The sequence below is a fragment of the Palaemon carinicauda genome, chromosome 21, assembly GCF_036898095.1.
Source record: "Palaemon carinicauda isolate YSFRI2023 chromosome 21, ASM3689809v2, whole genome shotgun sequence".
NCBI classification, from domain to species: domain Eukaryota; kingdom Metazoa; phylum Arthropoda; class Malacostraca; order Decapoda; family Palaemonidae; genus Palaemon; species Palaemon carinicauda.
The window spans coordinates 126,603,574-126,621,467 of NC_090745.1; the positions used below are offsets into that span (position 1 = coordinate 126,603,574).

Consider the following 17,894-nt stretch of genomic DNA (forward strand, 5'->3'; position numbering starts at 1 on the left):
GAGACTCAGCAATCCACCCAGGGGGCTGTAAAAGTCTCTGTGGGGCTGCCAACAGGTCCTCGACCTTAACGTGGCTAGACCTCCACCCTTGCTATCCTGGCATACCTGATAATGAAGCTGGCTTCATAGGTTTTTATGACTCATTGCATCCAGTCTCCCATCTCCTCAAGCTCTATTAGATGATCGAGACAGCACCATCTTAGTAAACAGACACTCCTTCGACGCCTTCCTTAGCGAAAACTCTGAAGGCGGGACGAGAAGAAGCAGCCACAAAATAAATTGGGAACTTCATAAAAAACTTGCATGAGTTTCTTAAAGTCAATTGAAGGAAGAAGGATCTTAGGAACTTCTAAGAGAATTCCTCTAAAAGATAAATAGGGGAAAAGAGATCGTCAATCCCTTCCTCCTACAAGTCTCTAACCGAGGTAGAGAAGTCTTGTTTCCTAGGAGTCAACTCCTCAAGGTCCTGAATTCTGGCCTCAATGCTTTTAGAGGTTTAATTCTCATGGGCCTTGGTCTGAGAAAATAATATCTTTCCAGTTAATATTTATTTCTGTATCTTTTAATATAGCACCTGGCGTAACAATGTTCCAACGCTAGACGCTCACAATCATTACGATCGGAACTAAAACGTTCGCGATCTCGACGTTAGGCCCAACTGTTGTAACCATGACGTCCGAGTCTTGATGCTCGACGACACGTCTAACTGCTTGACGCTCGGTGTCACGTCTAACTGCTTGATGCACTGCGTCATGCTTGACACTCAATGTCAAGTCAAACTGCTGGACTCTTGATGCCATGCAACTGTTTGACGCTCGGTGTCACCTCTTAACTGCTAGACACTCGATGTCAAGTATAACTGCTGGAAGCTTGACACCATGGAACTGCACGACACTCGGCGTCACATCTAACTGCCTAACATTCAACATCAAGTCCAACTGTTGGAAGCCAGACGCCATGCAACTGCTTGACGTTCAGTGTCACATGACTCTCGGAACAATGCCGTTCACGATTTAGACGCTCGCAATCAAACACACTCGCGATTGAGACGCTCGGAACTATGCCGTTCGCATCTAGAACGGTTGATCATCGAACAAGAGAGACAAAGAAGTTGCACTAAGTTACAAACATCGTGTCAAACTCTTACAGCAGCGTTAGTAGCTAGCTGTCCAAAGCTCTGCGTTCGGCGTTAGAATACACTTTTACCTCGCCTTACCTACGGCGAGGGCGAGCGTTCTGAGAAGCGTCAACAGGAACGCTCGAGGGGACTTCTGCTCGGGTCTTACAAGACGCTCAACGCCAAGCTAACGCCTCTCTTTTCCTCTCGCCAATAGACATTCCTTCTCCCAGGGGTTGGGGAGCTTGGAAGAGGTCTAAGGCTAGGATAACGACAGGTCCGAGCAGAAGCACCCTCCACTGTATTGAATAAATTCACTGCACTAATTTTGCACTAAAAACTTGCACTTTTAAACTCTTTCACATAAGACCAAAAGTAGACATGCCCGATGTGAGAGATCTTACTATTCTGTCAAGGGCTTGAATAAAATGTAACAAAATATTTTATATAAAATATTAAATGAACAGATATATGAATAATGTATGTGTATACAGTATAAATAAATAAATAAATATATATATATATATATATATATATATATATATATATATATATATATATATATATATATATATATATATATATATATATATATATATATATATATATATATATATAATACACACACATATATATATATATATATATATATATATATATATATATATAAATACACACACACACACACACACACACACACATATATATATATATATATATATATATATATATATATATATATACACATACATACAGTGGCCGACAAAAAGAATGTCGCGAGGTTGACTGGTCGTGACTGGAAAGAAACTGCGTAACATAAAATATTCATAAAAAAATCAATGGAAAGCTTAAAAAAAAAAAAACATATGATAATACTCACCAACTCCTTGCCTAATACTTTATAGGCATTCCCCGACGTTTAGTAACCTCCTTGAGCCTTTTGGGGACTGAATCGGCAAGATTTTGCAAGAGTTCATCGTCGAGGTTATCCCAGGCACGCCTCAACTCCGCTTCCAACTTCGGAATCGTTGTCGTATCAACGTCCTGTAATTTCTTCTTCAAAATGGCCCAAAGGTTTTCTATGGGAGAAATATCAGGGGAATTGCCTGGCCAATCCGGAATAAATTCAATTTCACAGTCCCTGAACCACTGAATATTTTGTTTGGCTGTATGGGCAGGAGCGCCGTCCTGCTGAAAAATGCTAGTTCCACTTAGCTCAAAAGAATCTTCCAAATAATCATTCAATAAACAAAAGTAAGTGTCTTTATTAACAGTTTGATTCTTTGGAAGTATTTCTAAAATACCCTTTCCCCCATACCCAAAACAACCCCATACCATCACATAACTTGGGTGTTTAACACTTGTTGCCAAGTACTTAGGGTCGAGCGGGTCCGATCCTGCTTTACGCCAAACTATCTTTCCCCTATTGTCAGAAACAAAAAAAGTTGCTTCGTCACTCCAAAGTACTTGTCGCCACTTGGCAAGGTCCCAGTCCTTGTAAGAACGAGCAAAATTAAGTCGATCCTTTTTCTGTTTAGCCGTTATCAATGGCTTCTTACGCACCTTCACTTTTGTGTAATGGAGGTCGCGTTTCAAACGATATTGCACATTCCTAACAGATGCTCCTGCCACTGCCTGAGGATTTGCTTCCTTTAATTGTCTCGCTGTTATCGTAGGATTGGCTTTGATGGCCCTGCCAAGCACCCTCAATCCTCTTTCGGAAATAATGACAGGCCTACCAGGGGATTTTTCCGCACGTGGCACTTCTTTGCTTCCCGACTCGATAAACTTACGAATAATACGCTGGACTGTTCGCTGATTCACGCCCATTTTTTCACTGATTATTAGTTTTTAACCCTTCTTCATGTAGCTGGATGACACGCACACGATTTTCAAATGAGGTATAACCTTTTGACATGATATTAAGGTCGATATGAAACAAAACACAAGAAAATTGGCGTCTCACTAGGGAAAAATGTCCGAGAGAAATCGTAACAGAAACAGCTATTATCAATCCTAGATGAACACTGAGAGACCGTTATTAACTCAGTGAGTGAGGGAAGGGTAGAGTTGAGTTGCCGTATAGCCATTTTGGCTCAGCCGATTTTTTTCCCTAAAAAAAATGCAATAATCCTTTGTCGAATTCAAGTCCGATTTACGACCGTCACAAAATATTCAGTATTTCAGCGACTGTTGCTCTGAATTTATTCAGAATTGCACAGGATATTTCCCAATTATTTCTCCAACAGAAAACATTCGGGTTTTATTAAAAAAATATTAAACGACGTCAACACGACGACGATTCCAAAGTTAGAAGCGGAGTTAAAACGTGCCTGGGTTAACCTCGCCCGTGATGTAACTTGATGATTCAGTCCCCAAAAGGCTCAAGAAGGTTAATAAACGTCGGGGAATACCTATAAAGTATTAGGCAAGGAGTTGGTGAGTATTAACATATGTTTTTTTTTTATTTCTAAGCTTTCCATTGATTTTTTATAAATATTTTAGGTTACGCAGTTTCTTTCCAGTCACGACCAGTCAACCTCGCGACATTCTTTTAATCGGCCACATATACATATACATATATATACATATATGTATATGTATATATATGTATATGTATACATATGTATATGTATGTGTATGTATATGTATATATATATATACAGTAAGTATATATATATATATATATATATATATATATATATATATATATATATATATATATATATATATATATATATATATATATATATATATATATATATATATATATATATATATATATATATATATATATATATATATATATATGTAAACAACCATTATTACTTAAGGGTTTCCAATAAAAGATGATTTGCCACATTTTACAATTGGAACATCTATATATATTATACGAAAAATATTAGTACTCCCAATAACGAAAAAGTAAACGATACAAAGAATCGTGAGACTATATTGATTGTCATGAATACTACGTAGTGTAAAATTAACTGTACAGTACGCTAGTTTTCTTTAATCTCTGAAAATAGATTATCTAAAGAAAATATACTAAAAGGAAAAATATTTATTTCAAAACATATTCTTTTTATCTTATACCAATATCGAAAAAGCAAACAACGATACACATAATTGTAAGACTATATCGGTTGTCAAAAAATACTACGTAGCGTAAATTAAACTTTACGCAAGTTCTATTTAATCTTTGAAAATAGATCGAAGATTATATAAAGAAAGTTTACTAAAAGGACAAATATTTTCATAAAATGACAAATTCGAAGATAATTTGTATTTTTCCTAACCATACAAACCTTAGCTATTTACAAAGGGTATTACTTTTAGCGTAGCTGAAATGGCGAGCCATTAGAATTTAACGAGGGTGTATTACCCCCGCGCTAGTTAGCGGGGGGGGTAGGGGAGTGGTAGCTAGCTACCCCTCCTCCCCCTCACACACAGGTGAATACTCACTTTCACTTAGAGGTAGGACTTGTCTTGGGGGACAGGGCTGGCGGGCAAATATGTGTAAATAGCTAAGGTTTGTATGGTTAGGAAAAATACAAATTATCTTCGAATTTGTCATTTGTTCCGTAACCGAAATACAAACCACGCTATTTACAAAGGGTGACTTATCCCTTAGGAAGGGTGGAAAGTCCCCAGCCATACTGGCTTTGGCTTTACCCGGGGACTCAGAATCCGAGTGAGTCGCACTCGAGAAAAGGAGTCCCTGCACCTCACAAGTTCCTTGCACCGCAAGGAACCATGTGGCCTACGTAAGCTTGTGTGTGAAGGAAGAAGTGTGACCCGTCTTAGGCAGTTGACCTGGAGTTCCAGAAGGAACTCTGGGTTAAGACGTTCCCAATACCACCTCGTCAGGGTATGGGGGACGCGACAGTATTGACTCAATACTCGGAACACAAGGAAGCATGGTTTACCTGCAGAGGTTCGAGGTCAGCTATGCAGAGACCAGGATGCTGCTTCCCCGTAGAGGGGATGATGAAGAAAGAAGTAAGGGCCAGACATACTTCTTTCGTTCATGCAGACTAAAACCTGATAACAATGCCCTCAACCTTCTGCTACCTGTCCAAAAAGGAGCCTGAGGTTAGACCAGCTGTTGTGTAGCCACCACAGAGCGATAGAAAACGTATCGAGACTCCTGTGGGTCACGCCCTGCAGGAAGCGGGCTGCGAAGGTCATCAGACGCTTCCAGACTCCAGCTTGTAGCACCTGCGTCACAGAGTAGTATTACTCGAAGGCGAGGGACGTTGCGATGTATCCAACATCGTGCTGTAGGGCGACGTGACGGGGGAGGGTCTGAAGACAGGTCGAGATGAATGTCCTTGAGTCCGGGCTGAAGAGGTATACTGGTGACTCTCCCCCCATGTCCTCCTTGTGTTCCCAAATCGGCTGCAACTGAGGCCAAACTGCAGCTGTTCCCAGCGCTAACCTCTCGATTCCTGTACTGGCAAGAAAGAGAAGGTCTTGGGACATCAGACACAGAATGGAGACTCAAAATCTTGAATGAATCGGACCGAAGGGTCGGGACCCTCAGATTCTGAGTCTAGCCAACAACTCAGGAGCGAGCCTGAATGTTGCCTTCCCCTCTTCCTTAGAAAGGGGGGGAGTAGTAAGAGACCAAGAAGATTGCTCACACACTGGCCGTGGCCAGAGTGAGCAGAAGACCCAGGGCGGAATACAATCCGAGGCCTGTCGTAAAAGGGTCTTGAGAAGATCTCTTAAAGGACTAAAAGTCCGAGCCATGCTCCAAGTTGGAGGTCTTCCTCCGACTAGGGCAGGGACGATCGTAGCTTCGCATGAGCGAGGATAGATCCAGCGGGCAGGAAAAAGTTATTCCTTTAAGCCTGAAGGTCAGGGAAAGGCTGAGCGACAGGCTTCATTGCCAAGAGCGGAAAGGAGTTTCCTCCCGCCGAAAGGCAATAAGACCGTTATTGCTGGAGAAGAGGCCTCACGGGAAGAAGTATATCTCCCACGGCACCAACCACCTTAGACTCTTCACTTTGCCTGGGAGACCCCTGTGGATGACTATCGCAGATGACGCGACCTCCGTACCGCGACTGTAGCGGGTTGTCTCTTCTAGAGGAGGAAGCGTAGTGTCTCCAGGCGTGAAGCCGAAGCGACGCCCCGGTTCGGGAGAGATGTCGCAGTGTGGTTGCTTGAGTAGTCTGCGCCGTGGGAGAAGCTCTCCCGGGAGTTCCGTCAGGGGAAGCAGAGGGTCCAGAAACCGTTCTGCACATAGTCCCAGTGGAGCTCTCCCGTTGAAAGGTTGACAGACAACCTGGTTTTGTTGAGACCCATTGTCCGCAGACAAAAAGGAGGGAAGACGCAGGCGTCGAAGTTGTCCCACCATCACCGGAATGCATCTTGCCAGAGTCTCGGGGTCTGAGACTGGGGGGAAAATTAGCGGAAGCTTGAGGTTCCAAGCTGTCGCGATCAGGTCCCCCAGACCAGCACTTGCTGGTTACCCAAGGTCAAAGACCCCTAGGTACACTCTCTCTATGAGGCTCTGCTCGGATAGTCTGAGAGAAACATTCCCCTGCCTGGAATGAGAGAGCCGATGGTGGAATTGAGAGAATCTCAATCATCCCGATATCTCTACTGCAAGATGTGAAGGTGTGAAAATGCGTCCCCTGCTGGTTAGCATGAAGTCGACACGCAACGGGGCGACTTGGCAGGAGCGGTAGGATCTGAAGAGGGGCCAGACTAAGGCCCTTAAGCCTGCCTGAATGATGGAGAGGTATCCTTCAGGTCTTGACCATAGGCCTGGACCGGAACATGCCCCCCCCCCCTTTCCTTTGACGAGTCCGAGAACCGCATCAAGAATGTGGGGAAAGGACGAGAATATCCACTACCATCAAGAGGCTCCATAGGTCAACACCCATTGCAGGTTTAATAGTTCCGCTGGTCCCATAGGGCCAGGGAGTCCGGTTAAACATTGCCTGAAGCCACCGGAACTTGGATCGCCCCACATGGAACTTATCCTGAGGAGACCGTTCGGACTATAAACGGGTCAATGAGGAAAGAAGAACTAGGAAACGTTCCAAGGTAGGGCTGAAAACTCTGCTTGACTGAGAACAGGTACTGCGACTCTCCTCAGTCTTGCCACGGTGAACCGAAAGGAAGGCTCGGAGGATGTGGTAACAGAATCTGGCGTCCCCAGGTGGTCACCCATCCAAGTACCGACGTTGCTTAACCTCGCTGGACGGACGAGAAGCGGGGTTTCCAACGTGGTAAGGCGGTTGACTCAATATCATGGCCAGATACTCCAGATGTTGAGGCAGAGGAAGAGAAGGCTCCAAGCAAAATACCATGAGCCCACACTCATGGTCAGCATTCGGAAGCTTTTCCCGGCGCTGAATCAGGTCGAAACCCGAGCCTACCGGAGTTGACCAGCCCTCCAAACAGCAGAGGAGGCGGAAGTCTGCACCTGAGCGGCCAAGAGGAAGGCAGGGAGAGTTCTCTGGGGAAACAAACCTGCTATGCCACGGCGGGATAGCCACACTGCATCATAAGCAGGAATACTTGCAGTTTAGGCTGAATTCGACGAGCACCCTGGAAGATGGATGGAATGGAAACTGAAAGTACCCGTCCTTCCGATCCAGGGTTAAAGGAGTCCTGTCGCCTCGTTACCAGTCTGATCGATTCTGCTGGTCTACGCTGGCCGAAGTTTGTTCGACAAACTTGATCAGGGCTGAGAGGTCGACTATGGACGTCCCCTCTCAGATCCTTCCTTACAAGAAAGGATCGACTGAGGGGGCCGGGGGTGAAGCCGTCGATGATCCTAAGGAAGACCTTCGCCTAAGGTATGGATCATTCTGCCCAACCGGGCAACTCTGCTGATGCTATGGCATAGAGGTTCAGAGACACTGAATTCGCTGACAGAGACGGCAGGCGCGATATCCTTGGCTACTCACAGAGATTGTGCGGGAATGGGCATCGGGAAGCTGTCATTCGGATGAGTAACCTTAAGCATCCTCCCAGCGAAAAAACCTGCAATCCTAGAGTTCGTGAACTCCTTTTAGGACTATGCCCCCCCGGGGGAGTCTTCCGTGCCATCTGTTCCTGACAGGAGGAAACTGCAATTGGACACCTTGTCCCAGTTGTCGTAGCCGATAACTTAGGCCGACGTGGTTGAAAGAAAAAGGGAGCTGGAGCCCTGCAGAGTCTGGAAGAAAGCGCCTTGGAGGAGTGAAACCGGAAGTCGATTTACTCCGCACAGCAGATGTTTAAGTCTCTGTCCTTGGGCAAAGACAAAACTCTTCTCAAGGATGGAAGGGTGTCTGAGGTCGTTGACCTCCACAGATGAGACACCCGAAGGAAGCCTTCAGTCAGTGCGTTCAGATGGTACAACATCGAGCTTGTCCGCAAGTAGATACTTAACGACGAAAGGCCAAGGTGCCTGAGCTCGAGAGGAGGAAAGTACCCTTGATCTTCCTGTAGCTTCCTTGAACCAAACCTCGGGCCGTAACCGAGGAGGGAAAGAACCTGGTAAGCTCCCAGAGGAAGAGGTAAGCAGTCACCCCTTGTCCGATGGAGAAATCTTCAACGGAAAGCCCCCCCCGCCCAAAAATCCTTCCAGGGCGGGAGAAGGAGAGAGTACTCGTGCAGGAGAGGGGACCCTCGAGACCGACCTCTTGGGAACCAACTTCGCCCTGGGGGAAGTCACCACGAAGTCCACTCCTCTCTTTCTCTTCAGCGTAGGAGAGACAGCCGCTGGTTTGTTACCCTGGCCGGTGAGTGCTGGTTTCATAAACCTCATTAACGCCCGTGCCAGCGGATCAAACCATGTCTGCTGCTCCAAGGACACAGAGTCCGAAATCCTCGCTAAGGTGAAAGGGATCGGGCGATCCTTTGGAGAGGACACGACGGTTCCTGCCTGAAAAGAAGGTGGGAAGAATGCTGTACTGACCTGTCTTCGTCCTGCACTACCAACCTGTGCTTGGATGGAGGTGATCCCGAGTGCCGCCTAGGAGCACGCGTCCCTGCTGCTACCACCGGCTGTGGAATTCGCCGCGAACTATGGTCGCGCGAGGGCGAACGGTCGCGCAAAGGCGAATGGTCGCGCGGGCGCACAGGCGAGTGGTCGCGCGGGCACACAGGCGAGTGGTCGCGCGGGCGCGCAGGCGAGCGGTCGTGAGGGCGCGCAGGCGAGCGGTCGCGAGGGCGCGCAGGCGAGCGATCGCGCGGGCGCGCAGGCGAGCGATCGATCGCGCGGGCGCGCAGGCGAGCGATCGCGCGGGCGCGCAGGCGAATGGGCGTGACGGTGAGGGATCGTGCTGCCGCGTAGGTGAAGAAGATCGCTGGCGGTAAGCGATGGCGAGCAGCATGTGTAGGTGAATGATCGCGTGATAGAGTGCGATGGTGATCAGCATCCGCAAGAGGGCGATCGTTCAGGGTTGTGCGATGAGGAGCAGCATGCGAAGCGGGCAATCGTTCAGGGTTGTGCGATGGCGAGCAGCATGCGCAGGTGAATGATCGCGTGAAAGGGTGCGATGGTGATCAGCATCCGCAAGAGGGCGATCGTTCAGGGTTGTGCGATGAGGAGCAGCATGCGAAGCGGGCAATCGTTCAGGGTTGTGCGATGGCGAGCAGCATGCGCAGGTGAATGATCGCGTGAAAGGGTGCGATGGTGATCAGCATCCGCAAGAGGGCGATCGTTCAGGGTTGTGCGATGAGGAGCAGCATGCGAAGCGGGCAATCGTTCAGGGTTGTGCGATGGCGAGCAGTATGCGCAGGTGAATGATCGCGTGAAAGGGTGCGATGGTGATCAGCATCCGCAAGAGGGCGATCGTTCAGGGTTGTGCGATGAGGAGCAGCATGCGAAGCGGGCAATCGTTCAGGGTTGTGCGATGGCGATCAGCATCCGCAGTTGAGGGTCGCGCGATGGCGATCAGCATCCGCAGTTGAGGGTCGCGCGATGGCGATCAGCATCCGCAGTTGAGGGTCGCGCGATGGCGATCAGCATCCGCAGTTGAGGGTCGCGCGATGGCGATCAGCATTCGCAGTTGAGGGTCGCGCGATGGCGATCAGCATCCGCAGTTGAGGGTCGCGCGATGGCGATCAGCATCTGCAGTTGAGGGTCGCGCGATGGCGATCAGCATCCGCAGTTGAGCTAGTAGCTGGCGAACCATGTTCCTTCAGAAGTGTTGGAGAACGTTGGCGTGCCAGCTATAACACACGTGGGCGATCCGGAGATCGCTGGCGAGCTGATGATCGCTGACGAGCTGACGATCGCTGGCGAGCTGATGATCGCTGACGAGCTGACGATCGCTGGCGAGCTGATGATCGCTGACGAGCTGATGATCGCTGACGAGCTGATGATCGCTGACGAGCTGATGATCGCTGACGAGCAGAAGGCTACGCGTGGAAGCCCGCGCAAAGAAGAAGAGTCCTTGACCCCGACCTGAACCTAAGTTCTAGATCGCGAGGGCGAACGTGGGCGCACAGGGCACGTAACAGGAACTGCAGGGAAGATCATCTTGAAAGCGCTGACGAACAGGAGAGCGCTGACGAACAGAAGGGCGCGCAGGGAAACCCTGACACGCAAGGGAAGAACCCCCGTGGGGGCAACCCTTTGCCCCGAAGGGATCGTTGTCCGCCGGGAGACTGATGTCCGTCGGAAGACCGCTGTCCGTCGGGAAGACCGTTGTCCGTCGGGAAGACCGTTGCCCGTCGGAAGACGAGATTAGACTGCTGTCCATCTGCACCAAGACGGAAGATCGAGAAAAAGAAGTTGTAGGCTGCAAACGGAGATTCCAAAAGGCGCCTCAAGCACCCTTATAGGGAGATGAGAGGCCCTTACGACGAGGCGGACGGAGGGCCTTACGGCGAGGGAGGCCAACAGCAACAGCAACAGAAGAAACCTCCGAAGAGGAGTCTCTATGAGTGTACTCTCTCGCGAACGAAAGAGAAACACTTCGTGGAAGAGACTGGTCAGCCAGTGACCTAAAAGGGGCAATCCTCCGAAGAGGAGATCCTGCAGTTGCCCAGCCCCTTGAGCGAAACTGCAGGTGCGACCGCTCAGCACCAAGAGCATAGTCGCACGAAAAAAAAAAAGGCAAGAGAAGAACCCCCCAAAAGAGGAAAAGCTCAAGCCTGGACAGGAAAAAACTTCCCTCGGAAGGAAAGTTATCCGCCCAAGGAGGCAAGCCTCCTGACTGTTCTAAAATGAACTGGAGAGCTGTCCGTCGACACGGGAGTACTACCAGTAGGAGACACGCCCCTGACGACAATACAAGGGGGAGGCAGCAACAGCCGAATCCCCAGGACTCAACCAGACAGCTCACACCGTTGCTATATTACAGAAACGAACTAGATCGGTAACTGTAAAAAATAAAACAAATAATATTAGTACACATTCATTCCCCCGGGAAGGCTCCGAAGAGGAATCCCGAGGAAAAGGAACAAGAATTACACAATAGGCACGTGCCCTCACAACCACTTACACTCGCGGAAGGAGAGCTGTAACCAAAACAGAATTATAACAATTATAATTATGTAACTATGTAATTATGTAATTTAAAAATGAATGAACACTAAAGAAAAAAACGAAAACCCCGAAAGGAATCGTTCTACAAGCTGAAAAATTAACAACTACAATTAGATTCATAAACTAATTGAGACAAAATGTACGGCGTAGCAACCCCACCCACACGGGAAGGAAGCTACAAGGGCGTAGTAAAACATAGTAAAAGGGTGAACGACCTCAAGAGAGAGAGAGAGAGAAAGACCGAAGTCAAACTCGATCGCAACCCATAAAAATAGGCCGTGGTGGCCTAACTGCCGAGGCCTCCACGTAGATATCGTACACTACACACACACATCTGAAAAGGAAACTTACTTATTTCTATACTCAAATATATATACAAACATGAAAACATGTTTACATATATATTGAGTAAAAGAAAAGTAAGCGATTAAGTAAAGACAAAACAGACAATGGCTGCCAAGCGAGGACCAAGACAGAAACGTCTGTCACAGTCCGAGCCAAAAGTGAAAGTGAGTATTCACCTGTGTGTGAGGGGGAGGAGGGGTAGCTAGCTACCACTCCCCTACCCCCCCCGCTAACTAGCGCGGGGGTAATACACCCTCGTTAAATTCTAATGGCTCGCCATTTCAGCTACGCTAAAAGTAATACCCTTTGTAAATAGCGTGGTTTGTATTTCGGTTACGGAACAAATAACATTTCCTTTTTATCTTCAAAAACTTTAATACTTTGGTTTGCAAGATAGTATTCACCTATCATTCTTTGTAGAAAAAGAAAGAAATTGCAAGTCATACTACATAGTCTTACATCATTTGACTGTGATGTCATAGAGTTGGCGGAGTGTTTCCGTCCGCCATTGTTTTCAAGAATAGGTTAAACAGTAGGTTGAAAAAACTTCTAATCCTACCTTTTAAACTATGAACCTTCACGATCAAATACCAAAGAAACACAAAATAAGCGAATGCCATAAACCAATTTAGAAGTACATCACCAAGATAACTGCTAAAATCCAGGTTAATAACGAGTGAAATTCCAACGATGTTGCCGGTATGAGCGGCAGAGAAAATCTGAGGAAACATGGAATGGTTCTCAGTACCGTCGCGTGAGGGCTCACTGGTGGTACACCTGGCTACTCAATCTGCGATTGCCGCGAGTTTTGAATTTCTGCCGTGACGTCAGGGACTTGAGCTATATATATATCCACCGGGTAAGTCAGATGTTTAAAAACTAGTAGTAAAGCAGTACAGGGATTTCTGGTAAAATTCCTAGAAATAATCTACCTTTACTTTCAATCTGCTCTTCACTATCTGTATCTTCTTCACTGTCGTCTTCATCATCATCGTCTTCCTCTTCATCATCATCTTCGTCTTCATCATCATCTTCCTCCTCATCATCATCTTCATCATCACTGTCTTCATCCATTTCACCTTCGGAAAATGATTCTTCATCCTCTTCTGCTTCAAAAGCTGTGAGAGAAATTATCATATGAAAAGCACAGTCATTAAACACAAAAGAAAGCATTTTCCTTAATCCTGCTTACAAGTCTACATGAGTACACTCACTACAAATATGGATTCTTCATGTTACCAGAACCATAAGAAAAGATAAATCTATCCACTGTTCTTCCTTGAAATGAAGAAATAAACTAAACATTTATTTCTTGATACTCCTCATGGCTCTTATGAATGGTGAAAGGAGAAAAGTTGATGAAATGAACAAAATTCTTTGAAATTGCCTAAGGAGCACCAAAGGTGAAAATTGAACATAGGATATAAAAAACATCAAATAACACAATTAAATGAAAAAAAATAGTATCAACTTATTCTCAATGTCAAAACTGTTCTAAAGGTTGGCTAACATGAACCACAAAAAATAGAAGACATGTAATTAAAAATAAACGAAGTTCCAATGAAAGCTGGCACTTGAACCTATCCTCTCTTACACTTATTAGACAAAACACCACAAAATAACTTTTAGTGTTAATACAAGCCTTACTTGACTTTTGCTGCTAATGATAATTTAGAATAAACAAATATATATAATAAAGCCAAAAGCAATGAAAGTTATAAGAAAAGCTTTTGTTGCCAAAGTAAGTACAATAGTAGTCATGATGAAATAACTTAGGAATAATGTACATAAAAAGCACCTTGTAGACATAGTGAAATGCTTAGCTTAAATAGCCCTTAAAAATATAAAGGGACAAAATATATAAAAACATAGTTAAAAGGAATAATCAATCATTAATGTAGAGGGATTGGAATTTTTCTTGATAAAAAAAAAGCTTAGGTGATTGTCTAGAAATTATTGTACTACTGGAAAACTTGTAATTAGTAGTATTTAATCAATGTCATAACAGACAAAGTTATGACGAACAATAAAAAAAAACAAGAAACAGTTAATGAAATTACAACCCCAAAAATGTCAAACCATGGAAAATGCAAGATATTAATACTGTATTCCTCCACAAATAGAAATTGAAGAATAAAATGTATGTCAAAAGATGATTTACTCAAAGATAATGTGGAAAGAAATATGATTTTTAGACTAAAATCTATTACTTCCATACCTGTACTTACCTATGAATAGAACAAGCTATCAAGAAGAAAGGCTAACTTAGAAGCCTCTAAATAAAACAAGGTTCACATATGACCATCATACCCTTCCTCCTATAAATTGAGTCGTCAAAATATTGACCAGCAGCTGACAAGTGTCAGCCAAGACAGTGTTGGATGGGCTAGCCAGGGAAGAGAAGTATTTAATTTGCATTTTTAATGATTCATGAAAATTTGCTTTTTGTGCTTCAACTTCTGTAAATATTTCTATTCCTTACTCAGTCTATGCCATTCAGGTATGCATATGGCTACTCCTTCTTTGAAAAATAGTTTTAAATGTAAAGAAAACAAGTTTTACTGGGATTTGGTTCAACCTAACTCGCTTTGTATTTCCATGGCATTGACTGTACTCTATTACTTTGTTACCCCCAATGTGTATTTCGCAATGAAACGTAAAGATGCCTGCATACCTTAAATGAGCCTAATTAGAGTAAAAGATAAGGAGGCATAATGAAACAGAGGGGTTTAAGTTAGTCAGGCAAATCCACACAGAATTTAGTTCCACAACTGAATTTAGTATGGATTCATAAAATCAAATATCCTCAACGGTTATCACGGCTATTATTTCTGATGAGTTAAATGTTTCAGCGCCTTTCTCTGGGAAAGTGCTAGCCTAACTTTATCTTTGCCTGTAATTTTACACCAGTGCTTCGTTGTCTTTTAGTATTATAGAAGGTTGAGCAAGTCCTGCAATGACTCACTATGTTGATGACTTCATGACATTACCTAATCTTTGGTATCATTTGAATAATACAGTAATCTTTCATATCATGAAGCAACAACAGTCCTTATATCATTTTGCTTCATTCATATCAACAATATCACTCATGTATCCCTAAATAACATATGCATCATTTGGGATTATTAATGATTGACATACGGAGAGATACAGGCCATACATGCTTGGCAATCACTTCTCAGCTCCTGATGTTACATCGAGCTGCCCTGAACAACAGGTTTAGTTAGAAATGTTATTCTCATTTCATATTGTTTAGTGCATTTTGAATGTCTAAAGATTAAAAGTGTATATCAAATTATTCATTTTCTGTAATGGCAATATCAATGAATTTGGTTCCTTGAGATAAGATTTATTGTTAATGCATCAAATAATTGAATTTCAGTAGTAAATTAAATACACTTTATATTTTAATGCTTTTTACTGCATATACTATGTGTAAATAAGTTTTCTAAATACTCTACAGCTGAGAAAAATTTTTTCCATTTTCAAAAAATTCATAGTCATTCTCTCCTATACCTTTCATCTAAAGTATTTACTCTAATTAAGGGTTCCTAAAATATATTATGATCCATGGAACATGATGTTTTTCAATCAATAGGTCTACAATAATTATCCATCTTAAATATGCCATTAAATTGGACTAAAATAGTTTTCAATTCCCATGTCTAACACCGGATAAGTCAGAGATATATTTCCCATATTCTTACCAACTAGTGATGCTTATTCGGGCAAAGGAAAGGGTTTTAGTTCTGACAGTGAAAACTTTTCCCTTATTCTTTAAAACCATGTCCAAGGCATTTTTAAGGACCCCTCAAAATCCTTTGACACTTAGTGTCAGGTTCTGACTTTGGGACTTGCGTGGTGGTTGAAGCAGGAAGTGTAACTTAAAGTAATCAGGTTTTCATTGTTAGGAAAAATACAAATTACTTTAACAAGCTATTGTAGTTTAATATGAGACTTATCCTGAGGGGTGTAGCCCTTATGAACCAAAATCTGGCTGACTTAACTTTACCGGGAAATGTCAAGACCACCTGGTCCAGTATGGGAGTAAAAGTGATGAGTCTCCTGCTAACATCATAATGGTCTGAGCATGATGTCACACACGTTAGGTTATGCCCATACCAAGTGTAAATAGTGATTGGTCACAGAAAACCTATATCCTTGTATGTCTGAATGTATACACATCTGAGAAATGGATTTGAATACAGTAATACCTAACAACACAAAATTAATTAGTTCTGGAGTGGCTTTCGTAACGTGAATCTTTCGTGTTGCGAGTCAAATTTTACATGCAAACTGCCTAATTTGTTCCATACCCTAAAAAACACCACATCAAATCTCATAATAAAGCTACAATATAACCACAATGAAATACTGTACAGCCAATTACATTTGAACCATTCAATATACCTAAACTAACTGTTAATACCTGTAAATTAAGTAGTTATTATGACATAATGTAATAATAAATGGAAAATAATACAATACATACAGTACAATACTGTATATATACAAAATATACAGTACCATAGGTACTGTACTATTATAGTTACCCCTACTATAGACTACAGCTACAGTTTCTATTGTGTGAACTCCTTATCTTGTACTTTTTTAATGGGCGACTATTTTATTCTCGTCCTAGCTGGCCAATCTCCTTTCTTAACATGAAACATGTTTCGCAAAGCGAGTCATAAAAATATTTCCATCTCGTTTCGCAGCTTAAACATTTCGTAAGCAGATTCTTTCGTGAAGAGAAGTATGACTGAACATTGTATCTATCCTCCCCATCGTCTGAAAAGAAAGGTTGCTCAGGAATGAAGCTCATCTGCATCTGACATCCGATCCAGCTCATGGCGGTCAAGACTGCTGCACCCCTAAGAGAGGGTGAAGAAATAAGTTTAGAAGGCTAGTCATTCTACCTTTCATTCTAGGCTTACGCCAAAAAAGCTCTCTAGACAAGATGTATCTTGTCTTGTGAGAAAGTTAGGCTGGCTACGAAACCTGCTGCTAAGGACCAATACGACAGTAAGTCATTCTGATGCCCTCTGGATACATAAAAGATGGAGAAGGATCTGAAACTGGTGTAGTGGGTAGCTGGGTCTTGGCCACAAACTCAGGAAAGTAATATGGAAACCTTCCTTCTTTTGTAATGATTAGTGACATACGAGATGCCAAAATCTCACTAAATCAATTTGCCAAAGCTAAGGTTGGCCAAAACAATATCTAGAGACTCGTGTCATTGTCTGATGCTCATCTCAAAGATTTGTATGGGGGACACACAAGAGACTCTAGAACACTGGCAACATCCCAATCTGAGTCCTGAGGTCCCAGAGTGGGCATGACTGCTTGAAGCTCCTCATAGACACAAAAAACTACCTCAAAGCATAGTGGTAGCCTTTCCAAACCGAGACCAAGAGGTGAATAAAGGCATAAGAAAGTTTACAATCGGCACTAGAAAAGCTATACGATTGGAGAAGTACCTCTTCTAAGACACCAGCCGCAGGAAATGTCCCATTTCTTGGAAGACAGCTGCAATGGCCTGTTATAGGTCCCCAGACATCTCCCAAGTTGTCCCTTGTGATAAACTTTTCACTTCGCTCACAGGTGAGGCTGTAAAGTCTCCAACCGCAAAGTGCAAGCACCTTCACATGTCCCTTAATAGAGATCCTGCTAAAATTAATACATGGTGCAAATTGTAGAGCATAAAGTTAAATCCCAACAAAAATCAAAGTATGATTGTAATTATATTAAAGAACAGTGGCTCCTCAACATCCAGATCTTTGCATTGATAATGTTTCTTCAACTATACACAAATAATTTAAAATATGAAGTGCAATTCTTGATTGAAAATTTACTCTAGAGAAACACATCCGATCTTTTCCTTCTTCAATTACACAAAAAGTCTTCTTGAGAAAATCTTTCAAAATA

At 43.7% G+C, this 17,894-nt stretch overlaps 1 protein-coding gene across 4 annotated transcripts in view; it reads right to left on the reverse strand.

The window, feature by feature from the left end:
* LOC137615481 (46 kDa FK506-binding nuclear protein-like) overlaps window positions 1–17,894 on the reverse strand; it is a 111,781-nt gene that overhangs the window by 24,718 nt on the left and 69,169 nt on the right. For all 4 annotated transcript variants that reach the window (XM_068345402.1, XM_068345399.1, XM_068345401.1 and 1 more), the window contains one exon: window positions 12,896–13,081. In XM_068345402.1, the coding sequence (XP_068201503.1) occupies window positions 12,896–13,081 (186 nt within the window). The remainder of the gene's footprint in view (window positions 1–12,895; window positions 13,082–17,894) is intronic.